Source organism: Trichomycterus rosablanca, chromosome 12 (assembly GCF_030014385.1).
Source record: "Trichomycterus rosablanca isolate fTriRos1 chromosome 12, fTriRos1.hap1, whole genome shotgun sequence".
In the NCBI taxonomy this organism is placed as follows: Eukaryota; Metazoa; Chordata; class Actinopteri; order Siluriformes; family Trichomycteridae; genus Trichomycterus; species Trichomycterus rosablanca.
Window position 1 is genome coordinate 25833189 of NC_085999.1, and position 21149 is coordinate 25854337.

Here is a 21149-nt window from a genome sequence, read left to right on the forward strand (position 1 = left end):
CAAATGGTCTACAGTCAGTAATTGTAGAACTACAAAGTGCTTCTATATGGTAAGTGGAGCTGATAAAATGGACTGAGTGTAGAAACAAGGAGGTGGTTTTAATGTTATGGCTGATCGGTGTATATACATAATAGCTAAAAAGCAGAACACACGACTGAACAATTTAATGTCAATTACTAAACAGCTTTGGTTTGTTTGTTTCTGAATCAAATTCTCCGAGTTGCAAATCTGTAAATAGTGCAAACTGCCGATCAATCTGTCAAGTAGGGAAAATAACAACCACATCAGAAATGGAATGCCTTTTTTGAAACCTTAGGATTTGCTCATAATGAGAAGTTTCACTTAGATCTACATAAATACATTCGCATACTGTACATCACCCGAGTTCAGTTTCTCAGTACACAATTTACTGAGAAGAGTTTCACCAGGCCTGAAAATGCCATGCTGAAGGTTAATTTGTTTTTGTCAATGGCAGAATTCCACTCTTGTTGTTCAAAGCCCATCATTCTTGCCCACTATTAATTTCCAGCGACTGCTCAGCGAAACCGAAGCAGCTGTTTAGCTCCAAAAGCAACTTGTAGGACAGCAGACATGGTGGGTGGCTGTGTTTCTGTGTTTGCTTAGTCAGACTTCTAATTGCATACCAGTGTTTTGAGCAAAAGGTGCTATTTTGGAAAGACCAGGGCCGCGTTTGGCTTTCTACGACTGTAAAAAATTCCCCTACTATAACTACCACTGGGAGCAAAAGTGAGCATACGTATGATTGATTTGAGCCTATAACTGTTAAGTACGACTGGCTGTGCGCCTAAATATTGTGGTTTTAAATAGTCCGATTTAAAATAGTTAAAAAAGTTAATATTTAACATGAATATAACCGCCATCCAACAATAATCTGGGAACTTCACTTCAAGACCTTGAAAAAGAATGCGTTTTGTTCAATTTGATACCAGAAGTAATGTGTCGTTAGGTTTGCTGAGGTTTTTCCCCACCCACTCCGGAGAAAAACCCATCAGATGCTATTATCTGTGTTTGTATGTGTTATTTTCAGTTTGTTTGTTAGTTCTTAGTATATACACTGATTAGCCATTACATTAAAACCACCTACTTGTTTCTACACTGCCCATGTTATCAGCACTTTGTAGTTCTTCAATTACTGACTGTAGTCCATCTGTTTCTCTGCATGCTTTGTTAGCTCCTTTCATGCTGTTCTTCACTATTATTTGGGTGGTGGATCATTCTCAGCACTGCAGTGACACTGACATGGTGGTGGTGTGTTAGTGTGTGTTGTGCTGGTATGAGTGGATCAGACACAGCAGCGCTGCTGGAGTTTTTAAACGCCTCACTGTCCCTGCTGGACTGAGAATAGTGTACCGACCAAAAATATCCAGCCGACATCGCCCTGTGGGCAGCGTCCTATGACCACTGATGAAGGTCTAGAAGATGACCAACTCAAACAGCAGCAATAGATGAGCGATCGTCTCTGACTTTACATCTGCAAGGTGGACCAACTAGGTAGGAGTGTCTAATAGAGTGGACAGTGAGTGGACACGGTATTTAAATACTCCATCAGTGCTGCTGTGTCTGATCCACTCATATCAGTACAACACACACTAACACACCACCACCATGTCAGTGTCACTGCAGTGCTGAGAATGATCCACCACCTAAATAATACCTGCTCTGTGGTGGTCCTGTGAGGGTCCTGACCATTGAAGAACAGGGTAAAAGCAGGCTAAAAAGGAATGTAGAGAAACAGATGGACTACAGTCAGTAATTGTAGAACTACAAAGTGCTTCTATATGGTAAGTGGAGCTGATAAAATGGACAGTGAGTGTAGAAACAAAGAGGTGGTTTCTGAACAGGTGGTTACTGGTTACACAAGTTTCATCAGTTCATCTTGGACAGTTTTGTATCTCTAATTCACCTCACTTGCATGTCTTTGGACTGTGGGAGGAAACCGAAGCTCCCGAAAAAAAAACCCACACAGACACAGGGAGAGCATGCAAACTCCACACAGAAAGGACCCGGACCGCTCCACCTTGGAATCGAACCCAAGACCTTCTTGCTGTGAGGCGAGCCACCGTGCCGCCCTTTTAAATACGGATAACATTACTACATAATGTTATTTACACAAAATGGGAATGAATCACAACACCAGCAAGAGTGAGGTTTGAATATGACTGTTCTGCTGTGTGCTCACACAGCATTGGTGGTCATTTCTAAACTGCCAGCTTTTAAAATAATACAATGTGAGTCACAAATGTGACCAATAATATGAACATGACACGTCTATCACTAGTTGGGCTGTGCCGAATTTCACATACCAACCCAGAAGAACAACTTTCAGGTTAAATTGCACCCGAAAGCAAGTTTTTCATGTTCCCAACACACCTGGTTTAGCTGTTCTGGCAGAAAGAGAAGCTGGTCCAGCAATTCTATTGGATAGCCAAGTATGCAAGTCGTACTGACCTGTATTGTGGGCTGCTTGGAATTGCCTGCATGAAGTACAGTGCTGAGGTTCGTGCCCTCCAGTGCCATTTCTTAGCAGGAAGTGTGTAGGTCAAAGTGTCAGCCACACTCTCCTGCAGAAGATCAATCAGCTGCTTATGGGAGCCACCATAGAAAGCCTCGACCAGCAAGACACTCATGAAGGAAGGTTAGAGCAGTACGGGACATCAGAATTCAGGCAAACCTGGGATGACAAAGGCTGGGATTCTGGCAGAAGAGAGAGAAACAAACAGCATGATTTAATGGAAACGTACAAAGATGTGAAACTCAAAACTGAAAACACGAACCATATTTGATATTATTAGAAATACTGTAATGACTGAGACACGACAGGTTAGGCGAGATGAGGGAATAATAAGTAGGATGTTGAAGTAGGGCTTGTAATCGAAAAAATGTTCAGGCTTGTAATCGAAAAAATTCGCCTACATGCAGTACTTTCCCAGCTGTTGAAAAAGCTGATGGCTGGCTTGTGAAACGAAGGGTTAAGTCATAACTGGAAAACAGACTGAAGTTTGTCGTAAACACAAATACATTAACAGCTGACTTTTGCGAAAATCCACCTTGCAACGGAATGCTAACACAGCGATACGGAGGTGGGCGATACATCATAAAATCCTTTATCTATCACAATATAGTGCAGAGTGGCACGGAAGTAATTTCAACACCTCCGCTGAAGATCTCAGTCTCTCAGGTTCAGATCTGGCCGGGCGTGCCACAGTTGGGTGTGCCTGATGGAAGGGTCGGAAAAAGCATCATTGCTCTGCTGTGTGGTTGAGGCAACTTGCAGGGCGCTATACAATACAGCTGTCTGTGAAAGTCCACCACTGGCAGGGAAAAAGATGAAGCCCTAACAATTGTTGGGCGGTATTGCCGATTTTCATACCGTCATACCGTCTTCAGAAAATACAGCGGTATACGGTATTACCGCGGGGGGGGTTGGACAAACTTTACAGTGTACAAACTTTACAGTGTAATCACAGTATTCAAATGTTTTATTTCAAAAAATTAAACAATCAGAACGTCAAACATTGCTTATCCTATCTGATCTACAATAATAATATAATAATATTTCACGCATAAGTGTAAATGCGTCTCTTCATACATTTGTTTTATTTCTGCGCAGTTCTTATCGGCTGTAATCCACCCATTCAGCTTGGCATCAGTAAAAGGAATCAGTCAGTCATAATAAGAGCTGTTTATTGTCGAAATTTAAATCAGAAAACACTTTTAATATCGCAGAGAGCGAGCGAGACACACAGAGAGAGAGAGAGAGAGAGAGAGAGAGAGAAAGAGCCGTAACCGAGCTACAAAGAGAACACACAGTAAACGAGTACAAATAACTAAGAAATAAACTTGTTTAATTATGTTAAATCTGATGATTACCTGATATTTTATGGTGCGTATGTTTTAAAGCAGAAATAAACACAGGCACATCTCTGCACAAAAGAGGATTGTTCTGAAACTTAATAAAACCTAAGACAGTATGTCTCTTCCCTGTAGTTTTTTCTCTTCTTTTAAAATAAATTTTTTTTTCTCAATTAAGTGTTGTCTGAACTAGGCCTACATTTAAGGCAAGGTAGCAAAATGTTCATGATTGTTCATCATTGATATTAATATCGGGGCTGTCTTATAGTTTACCCAGTAGCGCTTCCCAAGGAACGAAGAATCATTTTTTTGAACGGCTCTTTAAAAGGAACCGAGCCAAAAGATCCGGCTCCCTTCAAGGAGCCATAATTCCCATCACTACACTACAACCAATCAGTGAGCTCCAACCGCCTACCCCTCCCACCCCTCCCTTACTGTGGATGCGCGAATGTCTTAAAGTCTCAGTTTTCAAGGTAAACCTGAAGCAGAAATTTGGCGCTTCACATTTTTTAAAATACCGTCACCATTTTTAAATACCGTCACCATTTTTAAATACCGCGGTATACCACAATACCGTCATAACACCCAACCCTACTAACAAGACATTTCTTCTTCCCGGTCTCGCCGTGTCACATATTTTTTCTCACATGTCATTAGGGCTGCAGCTATCGATTATTTTTGTAATCGATTATTCCAGATAAGGATAAGAAATACTTTTGCTTTAATAAAGAGCAAAAATAAATATATATAAGATTAAGTAAGACATATGTCTCTTAAAACAAACTGCACACTAGGGGTGGGCGATATGGCCTTGAAATAATATCACGATATTTTTTGCGATAACGATATTCACTCGCAATATATAAGAACACCTTTTTAAAAAGTTTATTTTAAAAACACCTTTGTTTTGCAGACACTCAGGAAATCTAAGGTACAAATGTTACTAAATGTACATTAAATTAAGCATCAATTCCAGTAGGGCTGGGCGATATGGCTAAAAAACTCAGATCTCCATATGCTTTTGAGAAGTGGTGATATACGATACGATATAATGTAAACTTAAAGTACAATGGCAGGTCACCGCCCGTATTTTACCTTATATTGTTTATAAGTTCTCTTAAAAACACAAAACATTGTAGTTCTGATAAATACTGACTAATTAGTGTTTATATTTTGTATTATTATAAGGCTGTATTTGTATTCATATTGACAACATTTATATTAAACAAACCAGCAAAATCTCACAATTGGTGTTGCTGGCAGTTTGTTTATTTGTATGTTTAACACCATGTTAACTAGGGCTGGGCAACATGACTAAAAAACTCATATCTCGATATGCTTTTGAGAGGTGGCGATATATGATACGATATAATGTAAACTTAAAGTACAATGGCAGGCCACTGCACGTATTTTAGCTTATATTGTTTATGTTATCTTAAAAACACAAAATAGTAGTTCTGATACATTAGGACTGAAACGATTCCTCGAGAAACTCGAGTAATTCGATTACTAAAAATCATCTATGCAAATTTTTCGCATCGAGGCATCGTTTAATCCATACAGCTATGTACAGCTCACAGCGTTTCGCACTTTTGCACGACGCGCTCACGCTGTGAGCAGGTGATGTGAAGAAGCCGAGGGCTGCGTCCGAAATCTCACACTTAAACAGTACTTAACGGGACTTAACGGGACTTAAACCAAGTACTTTTCGCATACAGTTCAATGAATACTACGTATTTGTACACGCTCGCCGCTCCTGCGTACTGCTCATTATGAAAGTGCGACTTGAAACGCGGCCGATATTTGAGAAAATAGTGCCGCTCAGGTGGCGCAGCGGTAAAAAGCACACGCTGCAACCAGAGCTGGATCTCGAATACATGGTATCGAATCCAGCTCTGCCTTACCGGCTTGAGGCTGAGTGGCAATATGAACAACGACTGGCCTGTTGTTCAGTTGGGGGGCGGGACAAAAAGCCGGATGTGGGTCTCTCTCTGTCAGAATGGTGCAGTTACGACCTCTGCTGGCTGATTAGAGGCGCCTACACAGAGATGGAAGGAGTGCTCTTAGAGTGTGTCTCTCCGCACGCAACGCTAGGTTGCACAACACTCATCAATGTGTAGGTGGCAAGATGCATACGGCTTGCTGCTCATATGTCGAAGGGGATGTGGGTTAGCTTTGATCTCCTCGGTCAGGGCAGGGTTCGGCATAGACAGAGAGGAAGCACAAAGCAAATTGGACATTTGGACATGCTAAAGGGGAGAAAAGGGGGAGAAAATGCAAAAATAAAATAAAATAAAGAAAATAGCGAGAGGCGAACAGAGGAGACTGGACAGAGAAAACCACAGAAAGTTTGAGATCTTTTTAAACCGGAAAAAACTAGGGATGCATCAATACCATTTTTTCCCAACCGAGTACAAGTACATGTATTTTTGTACTTGCCGATACCAATACCAATACCAATACCTATTTGGAATACCGTTTTTTTTAAAACAAAAACACACGTGAGAAGTGACGAGAAGTTTAATGATACCACGTCCAAAAATGCACGTCAACAAGTAGCGAGCGATCAAAGTGTTTGTGCGCTGATGTGATGAAATCAAGGAGGAAAAATAAATGAATCGAGTGGATTTGGCAACACGAATAGCATGGATTGTTCTGTAGTGAGTTGGAGGTTAATAAATATTTTTGCAATGTTGGTGTTTTGTTGTTATGTTTTGTAGAGAACGATCAGGTCAGAAATACTGTAAATCGTGTGTGTGTGCTGATGTATTCTGATATAAACTATATTATCCCCCTGTCCCACCTGTGTACACTCCTCTCCTGCGTTTCCCCTCACACCGTATCCTGCGTTCTCATTGGCTGTTCGACATGTCACTCATTCCCAGTCGCACATCTCAGATCAAATATCTGACGTGCTAGAAAACTCGATCCGGTCGGTCGGATCGAGTTGTTGGATAGTTCACACTTAGCGATCCAGAGCCGAGTTTTGATCGCCGAGCGAACGCCGAGTTGCTCCCGAGCCGGCAAATCTAGCGCCGACCAGCCGCCGAGCGAAAATCAGGGCAAAAATCATGTAGTGTGAACCAGGCATAACAGCAACGTGCACTAGGCACACGGTATCGGATGTTTAGTATCGGAGCCTCGTTTGCGAGTACGAGTGCAAGTATGAGTACAAGTACCAGTACAAGTACCAGTATCGGTGCTCATGCATCTCTAGAAAAAACAACAACTCAGAACAACATCCACACCATCAGAGCGTCTTGTTGATACGCTGACTTTTCTTCATTGCAACCACCACAGGCTTTTTTGAAGGCTCAGGCAAACACACATGTACACGCACACAACTGTATTACGTATGGACAGTTCCTGACTAGGGATGTAACGATGCACCACAAGACAGTTAAAAATCGGTGCACATGTGCCACGATTCGAATCGGTTATTCATTTAAGATGAATCGATATTCACTTTAAACAGCAGAGGGCACTGGCGCTATTCAGCTCGCCTGGTTGACGCCACGTCACAAAGTTGCCAGGATTTTCCAGCCAGATTTATTTACGTGAAGATACTTTCTTTATTTGTATTATTCATTTATTTATTTAATGTTGGATTTGTTTTAACATTTTATTTCAGTTTTTTTACTCAATAAGCATTATTTGGCATAGTTTGTATCTACCTTGGAAATAAAAGGGCATTCATTATTTAGATAAATAAAAGAAACTTTTAATTTTTAACTTTTAATTTTTTAGTAATTTGTCCTCAATTTCATTACATCCCTATTTCTGACATTCTTAGAGGAATCTGGGTCTTTTAAAATGTGTTTTATAGAGATAGGTGGTGTCACTGGCTACACGTGGAGATACAGGATGTCTGACCAGTATAAAGTGCTTTGTGTTTGTGTGGACGCCCGGCCAGGTTAGTGGCTATGATATAACAGGTGGCAGTGTTGTGCTAGTGCATTAGACTGCTGAATAACCCAAGTGACCAAGTTTTCTAGCAAATTTTATGCTTTTTTTTAAGCTAATCACCATTAAATCATTTACAGTTGGGTATTACACATACTAGATCACTCCCTCATCAGTACTGTATTGCGCAACCTCACTAACGATGCGTTCTGAACTTTCTAAAAGGATAACAGTCTGCAAATGCTAAAAGATATGGTTATCTACACCGATGCTTTTGCTACATTTTCTACTAACCTAGATGATTCACACATGATGTGTAAGAAGTGTACCAAAAAACACATGCTAACCATAGCACATTGTTCTTCGGCATGAAGAAATTCACCACCAAGACACATTATAAGACGAGTATTAAAACGAAACTCCTACCTACTACTATCCATCTTTAGCTAAATTCATAATAATTCACAATAATCATAATATTATAATACATTAAGTCTAAAATCCATCATCTAGTTGCAGACTATTTAAAGACAATTAGTGGGCTTTCCCCCCTTCCACCACGTGATCACCTTCAACTCAAGCCCTCCATTTCACACAGGTAATGCAGAAAGAATGCTCAACCTCAAAATGGAGAGAGGAAAGTGATGGGTTAACGTCAGTGCGTACCCACACACGGTGATGCGAGAGGGAAACCCCGCTGTACCCGAGCTGATGACACCTAAAGCAGCACCATCATGCCTCAACATGGATGCTGAATCATTTCTTAACTTCTCTATAAACTCTCGTCCGAGTTCAAACTCGGCACTACTTCCACATTAAGTGCTAGAAACACTAGAGTTCAGGGGTGAAAGCAAAATGTCGAATTTTCTCTTCACTTCCACAGTCAATCTGAGAACAAAAGAATGTACACAGCATCTCTCAGTCAGCTCAATTCCTTCTCAAACTCATGCTACATATTGCAGTACAAAGAGGTAAGTAAAGTATAAGCTTTACTGTCTTACCCTCAGCAGCACATACACGCGTAGCCAGGGGGCTAACATTTGGGATTTGGCCCATATCACTTTTTAGCTCCAGCAATATACAGTATATACTGTATATTAGGGCTGTCAAACGATTAAAAATTTTAATCGCGATTAATCTCAGAATTTCATATAGTTAATCACGATTAATCACTTTTTTTTTTTTTTTTTTTTTTTTTTTTTTAAGAGCAGGTGGTGTTTATGTTATGGCTGATCAGTGTACATACACTAACATACACAAAAACTCATTCACAATCAACACAGTCTTGTTCCCTGGGTTCTGACAACTCATACTAGTGACTATATTACCTGCATCTTTGCACAATATTGCATTGTGTTTGCACCTTATTCTCACCTTATTCTACCTGCTGCTATATAAACCTTACGCTGCTAACTGGATATCAGAATACGTTTTTATTAGGGCTGTCGAAGTTAACGCGATAATAATAACGCGTTCCAGTGTTGCCAGATTGGGCGGTTATCTGCCAAATTGGGCGGATTTTGTTGGAAAACAATTTAATAGCATTTAAATAACACTTCTGTTTAAAAGAAAATATTCCGTTTTAAGAAGCACCAGCATTGTAGAAGGCTATTAAAAGTAAAGTAAATTTTCAATGCTGATTTGGCTTATTAGTGTTGGTCAGTCTGTATCATATTCTTGAAATGATAAAGTATTGCAAAGGAATATCTTTGAAATTCTTCTTCATAATGTTAAGGTTGCTATATTTTGGTTTTTCACTTGTCAGGGAAAATTAAGAGAGAGAAAAAGCTTATTATTATCATGCGTGTGATATATATCATTTACGTGATCTGCGTATCACGTTACCACTGTACGTCACTGAGCTGATATGTGATATGTGTGAGAGCTGATATCAGGTGACCAGCGGGTAACGGCGTGCTATGTTTAAGTGTGATGCTCCAAATTGTGGATTAAGCAATAAAGACAAACACGTTCTCCACATAACTAGTGTCATTTGTGTTTCGTGGTTAAGTACAAAACAAAACAATGCGGGTCTTCGTGATGTAATTCTACATGGCACTCACTGCCTGTATAGGTAAATTGTTCCTGTATAGAATTTGCGTTAACGGCACTATTTTTTGTAATCGCGTTAAATTGAGATCGCGTTAATGCGTTATTATCACATTAACTTCGACAGCCCTAATATACATATACTGTATATATATATATATATATATATATATATATATATATATATATATATATATACAGTGTATCACAAAAGTGAGTACACCCCTCACATTTCTGCAAATATTTCATTATATCTTTTCATGGGACAACACTATAGAAATAAAACTTGGATATAACTTAGAGTAGTCAGTGTACAACTTGTATAGCAGTGTAGATTTACTGTCTTCTGAAAATAACTCAACACACAGCCATTAATGTCTAAATGGCTGGCAACATAAGTGAGTACACCCCACAGTGAACATGTCCAAATTGTGCCCAAAGTGTCAATATTTTGTGTGACCACCATTATTATCCAGCACTGCCTTAACCCTCCTGGGCATGGAATTCACCAGAGCTGCACAGGTTGCTACTGGAATCCTCTTCCACTCCTCCATGATGACATCACGGAGCTGGTGGATGTTAGACACCTTGAACTCCTCCACCTTCCACTTGAGGATGCGCCACAGGTGCTCAATTGGGTTTAGTCCATCACCTTTACCTTCAGCTTCCTCAGCAAGGCAGTTGTCATCTTGGAGGTTGTGTTTGGGGTCGTTATCCTGTTGGAAAACTGCCATGAGGCCCAGCTTTCGAAGGGAGGGGATCATGCTCTGTTTCAGAATGTCACAGTACATGTTGGAATTCATGTTTCCCTCAATGAACTGCAGCTCCCCAGTGCCAGCAACACTCATGCAGCCCAAGACCATGATGCTACCACCACCATGCTTGACTGTAGGCAAGATACAGTTGTCTTGGTACTTCTCACCAGGGCGCCGCCACACATGCTGGACACCATCTGAGCCAAACAAGTTTATCTTGGTCTCGTCAGACCACAGGGCATTCCAGTAATCCATGTTCTTGGACTGCTTGTTTTCAGCAAACTGTTTGCGGGCTTTCTTGTGCGTCAGCTTCCTTCTGGGATGACGACCATGCAGACCGGTATGAGAGAATTGTACCCAAAACACCAAATTTAACAGCCCTGCTCCCCATTTACACCTGGGACCTTGACACATGACACCAGGGAGGGACAACGACACATTTGGGCACAATTTGGACATGTTCACTGTGGGGTGTACTCACTTATGTTGCCAGCTATTTAGACATTAATGGCTGTGTGTTGAGTTATTTTCAGAAGACAGTAAATCTACACTGCTATACAAGCTGTACACTGACTACTCTAAGTTATATCCAAGTTTCATGTCTATAGTGTTGTCCCATGAAAAGATATAATGAAATATTTGCAGAAATGTGAGGGGTGTACTCACTTTTGTGATACACTGTAAGTATTTGATCCCCTGCTGATTTTGTAAGTTTACCCCCTTACAAAGACTTGAACGGTCTATAATTTTTATGGAAGGTTTATTTTAACAGAGTCAGAATATCAACAAAAAATCCAGAAAAAATACATTAAATAAAAGTTATAAATTAATTTGTATTTAATTAAGGGAAATAAGTATTTGATCCCCTACCAACCAGCAAGAATTCTGACCCCCACAGACCGGTTATGTGCCCATGAGGCACACAAATTAGTCCTGTCCCTGTATAAAAGACTCCTGTCACAGAATCAGTTTCTTCCGTTCAAATCTCTCGACCACCATGGGCAAGACCAAAGAGCTATCAAAGGACGTCAGGGACAAGATTGTAGACCTGCACAAGGCTGGAATGGGCTACAAGACCATCAGCAAGAAGCTTGGTGAGAAAGAGACCACTGTTGTGCGATAATTCGAAAATGGAAGAAATACAAGATCACAGTCAATCACCCTCGCTCTGGAGCTCCATGCAAGATCTCACCTGGTGGGGTAAGAATGATTCTGAGAAAGGTGAGGTCAGTCCAGAATTACACGGGAGGAGCTTGTCAATGATCTCAAGGGAGCTGGGAGCAGAGAAATGCTGGATATGACCCCAAGAACACCATCCCCACCGGGCATTTCTCTGCCTCCAAACACGGCGAGTGGAGTTGATGCCAAAGAGCTCAATTTTGGTCTCATCTGACCATATCACATTCTCCCAAGCTTTCTCTGAATCATTCAGGTGTTCACTGGCAAACTTCAGACGGGCCTGTACATGAGCCTTCTTAAACAGAGGGACTTTGCGGGCACTGCAGGATCTCAATCCATTACGGCGAAGTGTGTTACTAATGGTTTTCTTGGTGACTGTGCTCCCAGCTCCCTTGAGATCATTTACAAGCTCCTCCCGTGTAATTCTGGACTGACCTCAAAGTTTTTTTTCTGGATTTTTTGTTGATATTCTGTCTCTCTCTGTTAAAATAAACCTTCCATAAAAATTATAGACTGTTCAAGTCTTTGTAAGGGGATCAGCAGGGGATCAAATACTTATTTTCCCCACTGTATATATGTAAATATATATGTGTGTGTGTGTGTGTGTGGTGTGTGTATTGCTGTAGCTAAAAAGTGATGTGGGCCAAATCCCAAATGTTAGCCCCCCTGGCTGCTTATATATATTTAAGCAATAGAACACGAGAGGGAGTGTGTTATCGCAAATAACATCACGGCTGTGATTTGGTCGCAGGCACGAGCCGAAGGTGAGTGCCGTAGATCATCATGTTGAGTTTGATGCTTGATGCTTGCTGTTGAGTTTCAAGGTACCACTATACTTTCCAGTTTATGCAAATATACAAACAAAGCATGTAGTCATTAAGCAACTATATGAAGACCTGGTGCTGTTTCTCAACCAAGACTAAAAAAATTCATAGCAATTAATCATTATTAAGCATCCAGCTCCCCTGACGAGACCAGTCACTATCTAATCAGCATCTTTCCAAAGTAAATGTTCAACTGTATTCTATTCGAAAGAACACAAGAGACATCTTTTTTAAGAAGCAGCATCGCAAGGAAGAACTCCAAAACCGTGAAACAGGTCGAGCTCACAAGAGCCGAGCTCACAAGAGCTACACCAATCAAAATAATTACACCTGTCAAGCCAGGGCAAGTCTCCTGATGATACCCTGTGAGCGGTATGTACAGTTAGTTTCACGAAAACTTGGCGCAGTGGAGCGTGCCAGCCAGTGCTAGTCCCCTCATTTAAACAGCCTCTAGCTATCAGTGGATGTCGGAGGTGCATGTGCGCATCTTATCATTTAAAACAGTGTGACAAGGCACGAGAAGTCCTAAAGTGATATGGTCTTGCTGGAGGGTCCATTCAGCTTAAACAATAGATCCGATTAAACACTCCCCCACAGTTGAGAGCCAAAGCTAAGATTCATAATGCAAAATTATACTTGAAGAATATGGAGACGTAACTTAGACAAAAGCCTCTAGTGTCATGAAGAGCTAGTAATACTAAACTAATAAACAATTGATTGCATTTATGAGTGTCACAACAATCACATTGGAATTTGATCAGAAGATCAATTGATTGATATTGTCTTGTTTCCTCCCAGCCAGCTAGCTTAATGATCTGTATGGTTTGATCATATGATAGATATGATTAAATCTTCCAGAATTGAATGATGCACCTGCACAGTATTGACAACTCCATGATTAAAGCATCAGCTTTCAATACCTTCAACATTCTTGCACATTTAAACGTGTACAACATATAGACCGATCAGGCATAACATTATGTAATTCCTAATATTCCTAATATTGTGTTTAGCTGCCAAAACATCCCTGACCCGTCGAGGCATGGACTCCACTAGACCCCTGAAGGTGTGCTGTGGTATCTTGCACCAAGATGTTAGCAGCAGATCCTTTAACTCCTCTAAGTTGCGAGGTGGGGCCTCCATGGATCAGACTTGTTTGTCCAGCACATCCCACAGATGCTCGATTGGATTGAGATCTGGGAAATCTGGAGGCCAAGTCAAACCATTCCTAAACAATTTTTGCTTTGTGGCAGGGTGAATTATTCTGCTGAAAGAGGCCACAGCCATCAGGAAATATCGTTTCCATGAAAGGGTGTACATGGTCTGCAACAATTCTTAGGTAAGTGGTACGTGTCAAAGTAACATCCACATGGATGGCAGGACCCAAGGTTTCCCAGCAGAACATTGCTCAAAGCATCACACTGCCTTTGTGACTGGTCTGCGACTATGCAGCCCCATACGCAACAAACTGTGATGCACTGTGTATTCTGACACCTTTCTATCAGAACCAGCATTAACTTCTTCAGCAATTTGAGCTACAGTAGCTCGTCTGTTGGATCGGACCACACGGGCCAGCCTTCACTCCCCACGTGCATCGATGAGCCTTGGGCGCCCATGGCCCTGTCGTCGGTTTACCACTGTTCCTTCCTTGGACCACTTTTGATAGTTACTGACCACTGCAGACCGGGAACACCCCACAAGAGCTGCAGTTTTCGAGATGCTCTGACCCAGTTGTCTAGCCATCACAATTTGGCCCTTGTCAAACTCGCGCAAATCCTTACGCACATCCATTTTTCCTCCTTCTAACATCAACTTTGAGGATAAAATGTTCACTTGCTGCCTAATATATCCCACCCACTAACAGGTGCTGTGATGAAGAGATAGTCAGTGTACATGCAAGGTACAAAAATATCATTTCATGTAATTTCTTCCTCTCTCTATACTAGTGTATAAGTAAATAAAATAAAAGAACAAAAGCTAAACTTCAGCCTCTATCCATTCAGTTAAGCTTACACTTATTGCAGCCAGTCAGAAGACTCAGAAAGCACGACAAAAATAAGTCCATAACAGTGACATTAGTCTACATGTATTGGTTAAATAGATGCTGCTACGACATGACATTTTTGACTCATTCTTTAACCACAAGGCCTGCTGAGTGGCATCATAATCAGCAAAAACAGAGATGTAAGCCTCATTAAACGTTGAGTAATTCGTTCCTGAAACCCCCTCGTTCAGAGTGCTCCGACTGAAACCAGCGATTTTAGTGAGTTCCAAGATTCTGAACAAAGAGCACGCAGCACTTTTCTGAATTAGTTTTATCTTGTTTTATATGAGAACAGAGAAACTCAAATTTTTTACGGATTAACTTCTCAAACCCAGCAAAGTGCCTGGAAAAGTGACTTTTGCTCTCCTTTAATGGAAAGACGTCTTCGTTCACTACTTCAGAGGCTTTGTGTGAGCGCTAATCATCAAAGGAGCCATTGAAAGGGAGAAGGGCTGTAATTACACGCTAACACGTACATGCTAATCACCTCAAACTGCCAACAGAATAAGTGAGGAGAGGAGCAGCCATGCTAGTTAGATAGAGAAGTTGAAAATGATTTTGCCAAATTATTATACAATGCAGGTATCGACTATTAATCACACTGATCTTTCCAAATAACGAACCATCAAATAAACACCTTAATAACAGAGAATTGGGATTTGAGCCTTGGTACAAACTAATAATCTCAATATAATTTGTGCCTTTATTTAAAGAACTCATTACAAGCTTGCTATTTCAAACAGTTGGTTTATATCAGTAATGCTCAGAAACAAATAACTGGGAGCCACATGGAAAGAAAAGTCCAATCAGGTGCAGCAGTGTCAATAGTGCTCCAACCAAAAATATAAAGCCAGCAGCGTCACGTGACCACAAAGTAGGGATGCACCGATCCGATATTAAGATCGGATATCAGTCCCGATATTACCAAAATGAGATGGATCGGGGGGCCGATATACGTTCACTTTAATTTGTTTGCGACGCGTGCTAAGCCCATACAGCACGCGCTGCTGACGTATGGCGTATAACACAAACAAAAAGAGCAACATGGAGCGAGCCAAATAGTCAGCTGCATGGTGGTATTTCATTTGCTTGCTATGCCAACAAGTTCGATGGCAACATGTTTATTACTCAGGTTTAGCTGCTATATTTTATTTTAAATTACTGTTTGCACTAAATATTTACAGATAAGTTTATTTGACAAAGTTATTTAAGCTACTACTGTTTTTCTCATTGTCAGCAGCTACATTATGGGTGTGTTCGAAAACCTAGGGAGCGGCCTTGCTGTCTTACTGTCTACATCAGCGGCTGCCTCAGTAGAGAGGATTCTAATAAGTCATCAACTTATAAATCAGGTTATTCGAACGCGTTACATAGCGATTCCATCGGGTTTAGGATTTAGCATCTTGCCATTAAAACCAATGAACTGAGGTAGCACAGCGCTAACGCTAACGTCAATGTAACATTTCCCTTCATGTACCGATAACCGTTACATTTCCTGACAAGCTCGAACTTGCAAATAAAAACACTCGGTACAAGTTTATACAAGTTAAAAATCAGTAATATTTTATTTACGTTTGATAATAACTCCATTCGTTTCTCTGCCCCGTCAAGTCATGTTTATTTTTCTGTAAGAAAAGCGCATCCGACCCGCAATGAATGCTGGGATTGCTTTGGTCACCAAGGCAGCGTCGGATGCTCACTCGTTGAATGAAAATAACACTGAAATATTAAGATGCCTGTTTATTATTTTATTGACAAATAAATAGCAGTTCAGTACATTTATATCTGTGTTAATTATATTTTGTTTTGCAAACTTAGTAATGTTTAAGTCGATCCTGATGCCTTAAGTCTTTCCCACATAATAAAGTATACGGTTTATTAATTCAACAATGGTATCGGATCGGTATCGGGTATCGGCCGATATGCAAAGTATATGTATCGGATCGGTATCGGAACTGAAAAAGTTGGATCGGTGCATCCCTACCACAAAGTGTCCTCTGATAAATGACTAAAAGACAGTGAACACACAGATCTAGTCTCTAACTGTACACCTACAACCAGTGCTAACAGGATATGTGTTCCTAATAGAGAACAATGTAATCAGCATGAAATAAATCCCAACAACACTGATGTACCGGCGACACTCATACCAGAACAACACATACTACCGTGCATTGCCATGTTTGTGTCACTGCAAAACTGACAAGGGTTCTATGGGTCCCGTTTAATTGATAAATAGGGTATGCAGGGTGACAAAATGTACAGAATATCAGATGTGCTGAGGTCAGTAGTTGCATACCTAAATAATTCTGTATCTGTACGGTAATTGTAGCTTATATGTACATACCAGATAGGTGTAGTAAATTAGATCGGCTATGTCTAAGGGAAGCGGTGGCCAAGGCCCAGTAATGGATTAGCATCCTATGCAGCGTGTGTTTATGCATTGCACCAATCATCTTGCTGCTGCAGCGAGCACATCTTCTGTTATGAAATACACCTGATATAAAAGGCGTTTTGGGGTAGCACTGTCGCCTCACGGCAAGAAGGTCCTGGGTTTGATTCCCAGGTGGTGCGGTCTGGGTCCTTTCTGTGTGAAGTTTGTATGTTCCCCCAGTATCTGTGTGGGTTTCCTCCCACAGTCCAAAGACATTCAGGTGAGGTGAATTGGAGATACTAAATTGTCCATGACTGTGTTTGACATTAAACACACTTGTGAACCGTTTCTGTCATGAATGTAAACAAAGTGTGTAAAACATAACGTTAAAATCCTAATAAATAATAATAAAAAGAGTTTTTAACAGGCCATGACATAATTCTAGATAAATGTTAGATATAAGGGCGCTAACCGCTCAGGTGGCGCAGCGGTAAAGTACACTAGCTCACCAGAGTTGGGTTTCTAGATGCATCGTATCGAAACTCAGCTCTACCTTTCCGACTGGGTTGGGCGGCAGTATGAACAACGTTTGGCTGTTGTTCAGGGTTATAGGGGTAGAGTCGGAGCATAGGTCCTCATAACTGGTACAACTGCGGCCCCTGCTGGTTGACTAACGGCGCCTGCACAGGGCTGAGGAATTACATTGAGGGGGGTGTGACCCTCCGTGCGCAGTGTCTCTTGGAGTATGAACATCGGCTCCTGCAGGTGAAAAATGCAGGCTGTACTGATTGCGTGCCGGAGGGGGCGCAAGTCAGTTGAGTGGCGTCCTCAGTCAGCGGCAAAAGGGTCGAATCAGTATGGAGGACACAATCAGGGTAATTGGACATGACTAGAATGGGGATAAAAGTTGGGGGGAAAAAGTGGGAAAAAATAGATAATCCAAAAAAAAAAAAAAGACATAAGGGCGCTAAACATTGACACATTTATAAATTAGCCAATCGTAGATACACAATGCACTTCCATGTCTATACTATTACTGACTGGGACACATCAAAGTCATACACCTCTACTCTATTTATCAAATGAAAGGAACCCTTATACAACCCCCATTGCCCAGATGATATTTGGGTGGTGGATCATTCGTAGCACTGTAACGACACTACCATGGTAGGAGTACTGTACTGGTATGACTGTAACAGGTGCAGCAGTGTTGATGGGAGTTTTAAAATTTTAAAGTCAGTGCTGAGAGGATAGGAGTGCTCCAAAAAAAAAAATATAACGTCACTGGTGTCCACTGGTATAAGACAAAATGGCTCTAGTCTCCAGTGTTAAGATGATTAATGAGGCTTACATCGCTGTTTTTGCTGATTATGATGCCACTCAGCAGGCCTTGTGGTTAAAGAATGAGTCAAAAATGTCATGTCGTAGCAGCATCTATTAAACCAATACATGTAGACTAATGTCACTGTTATGGACTTATTTTTGTCGTGCTTTCTGAGTCTTCTGACTGGCTGCAATAAGTGTAAGCTGAAATGAATGGATAGAGGCTGAAGTTTAGCTTTTGTTCTTTTATTTATGTAAATGTACAATTGTATTATTTCATTTATTATTAATTTAACATCATGTTTTACACACTTTGGTTACATTCATGACAGAAACGGTAGTTATTCGTTACACAAGATTCATCACTTCACAAGTTTAATGTCAAACAGTCGTGGACAATTTTGTATCTTCAATTCACCTCACTTGCATGTCTTTGGGCTGTGGGAGGAAACTGGAACTCCTGGAGGAAACCCTGCGGACACAGACACAGGGAAAACATGCAAACTCCACGCAGAAAGGACCAGGACCGCCCCACTTGGAAATGGAACCCAGGACCTTCTTGCTGTGAGGCGACAGTACTACCCACTTAGCCACCGTGCCGCCCCACAAACATGGTAATGACATAGTAGAGAGCATTGTACTAGTATGACTGTAACAGGTGCAGCAGTGTTGTTGGGAGGTTTAAAGTCAGTGCTGGGAAGATAGAAGTGCTTTAACCAAAAATATAAAGCCAGCGAATGTCCACTGGTAAGACAAAATTGCTCTAGTCTCCAGTGCTAAGATGATGTGTTGTTATTAATAATAATAATAATAATAATAAGTATTATTATTATTATTTATTGATTTACTAGGATTTTAACGTCATGTTTTACACTCTTTGGTTACAGTCATGACAGGAACGGTAGTTACTCACTACACAAGATTCATCAGTTCACAAGGTTATATCAAACACAGTCATGGACAATTTTGTATCTCCAATTCACCTCACTTGCATGTCTTTGGACTGCGGGAGGAAACCGGAGCTCCTGGAGGAAACCCACACAGACAAAGAAAGAACATGCAAACTACACACAGAAAGGGCTCAGACCACCCCACTTGGGAATGGATCCCAGGACCTTCTTGCTGTAAAGTAACAGTGCTAAACACTGAGCCACCATGCCTAATAATAATGATACATAATGATACATTTGTTTGTTTGTTTATCAGGATTTTAACGTCATGTTTTGCACTCATTGGTTACATTCATGACAGGAACGTTAGTTACTCGTTACACAAGATTTATCAGTTCACAAGTTTAATGTCAAATACAGTCATGGACAATTTTGTATTTCCAATTTACGTCACTTGCATGTCTTTGAACTGTGGGAGGAAACCGGAGCTCCCGGGGGAAACCCTGCAGACGCAGACAGAGACACAGGGAAAACACGCAAACTACACACAGAAAGGACCCGGACCGCCCCATCTGGGGATCAAACCCAGGACCTGTGAGGTGACGGTGCTAACCACTGAGCCACTGTGTCACCCCGATAATAACAATACATTTTATTTATTATTATCAAGTTCTAAGCATATATATGCAACTTATGTCTATGTTAATTTGGTTAGGAGCTCAACTTAGGAGCTACATGAACAGTACTAACGACTCACGTTTAATCTTAGAGCTCATATTTAATGAAAAGTAGAAATATTAACAGTACTGCACTGTAAAGCCCTGAGAATGCGGTCACTGGCAAGAAACAGACTTGAAAACTCTTAGTGATACGCTCTTTTGAGGAGCACCTGAACGCAGCACGTGAGGGTTGTTTGTTTGAATTTGACAGTGTTTGTTATTACGAAGACTGCCAAAATAAACAAAACCGAACTAGGTTAAATTAATTTTACCTCATATTATCAGAGTTCAGATAGAGTTTGGACACATGTGAGCGTTATTTATGCGGTGTGGTGCAGAGACAGAAGAGAGAGAGGAGATGCGACGGTACAGTTAACATTCTACTATGCTAACCAGCTAGCAGTCCCCACAAGTGCAGCACAGCCGTTTCTCTATAACTATACACACACATACGCATTCTTTATGTTTGTTTAAAACCGCCGACTGTTATTCCACTGTTACACAAACAAGCGTCCATAAATTAAACAAAACAAACAGCGTGTTTGTACACTCAGTTCATACGTACCTCCTTCTCAAAGTCCCGCTCTTGCAGGAGTGCGTGATGACGTCACTACTCGGCGTGTTGCCCCACTGTTCGGGTAATTTCGGGAAATTTCGGCTAGTTTCGGCTTACATCGTTTGAATGACTACAAATCCCCGCCAGGGTTTGGCAGAGCAACTTGACAAGTAATGAGCATTCATGTATGACATGTACCTGTGCTCACAAAGATACACTTTGTGGCCAAACAACTACTGTTATTTTGTAAATGTGCTTATAATTAAAAACCTTCGAACTCAGTGGCGGCTCCTGCCAAATCTCTCAGGCGGGGGCAATTGTTGCGATGATGGCCAAGGTGACCCGTTCAATGGGTAAATCAAAGCTTGAATAATTAACATCTTAAGTCATCTGTCAGTTTGCCCTCACAAATAACTTGGAACATGGAGACAGACCAGCTTTACCATTAATCATAAAATTAAGTAAAGCCTTCACACTAACAATTTAATTCAGTCTTCATCAGATAGCATTTTATTTTAGTTGCAGCAGATCCAGAATAAAGATTGGCATCGGGGCTGATGTGCAATGAATAAAGAAGTACAATTAAACAATTAGGGAGATACAATAAGTGCAATCACAATTCACAATTAAAAAATTACATTACTTACTTGTAATTTACTT

The 21149-nt window shown here is 40.9% G+C and overlaps 1 protein-coding gene across 1 annotated transcript in view; it reads right to left on the minus strand.

Annotated features, from left to right (window-relative positions):
* Positions 1-20560, minus strand: part of gtdc1 (glycosyltransferase-like domain containing 1) — an 81740-nt gene extending 61180 nt beyond the window's left edge. The window contains exons 1-2 of the mRNA XM_063006456.1: positions 20499-20560; positions 2470-2715 (exon numbers count right to left, since the gene is read on the minus strand). Coding sequence (XP_062862526.1) covers positions 2470-2648 — 179 coding nt within the window. The 5' untranslated portion in view covers positions 2649-2715; positions 20499-20560. The remainder of the gene's footprint in view (positions 1-2469; positions 2716-20498) is intronic.
* Positions 20561-21149: the final 589 nt, after the last annotated feature.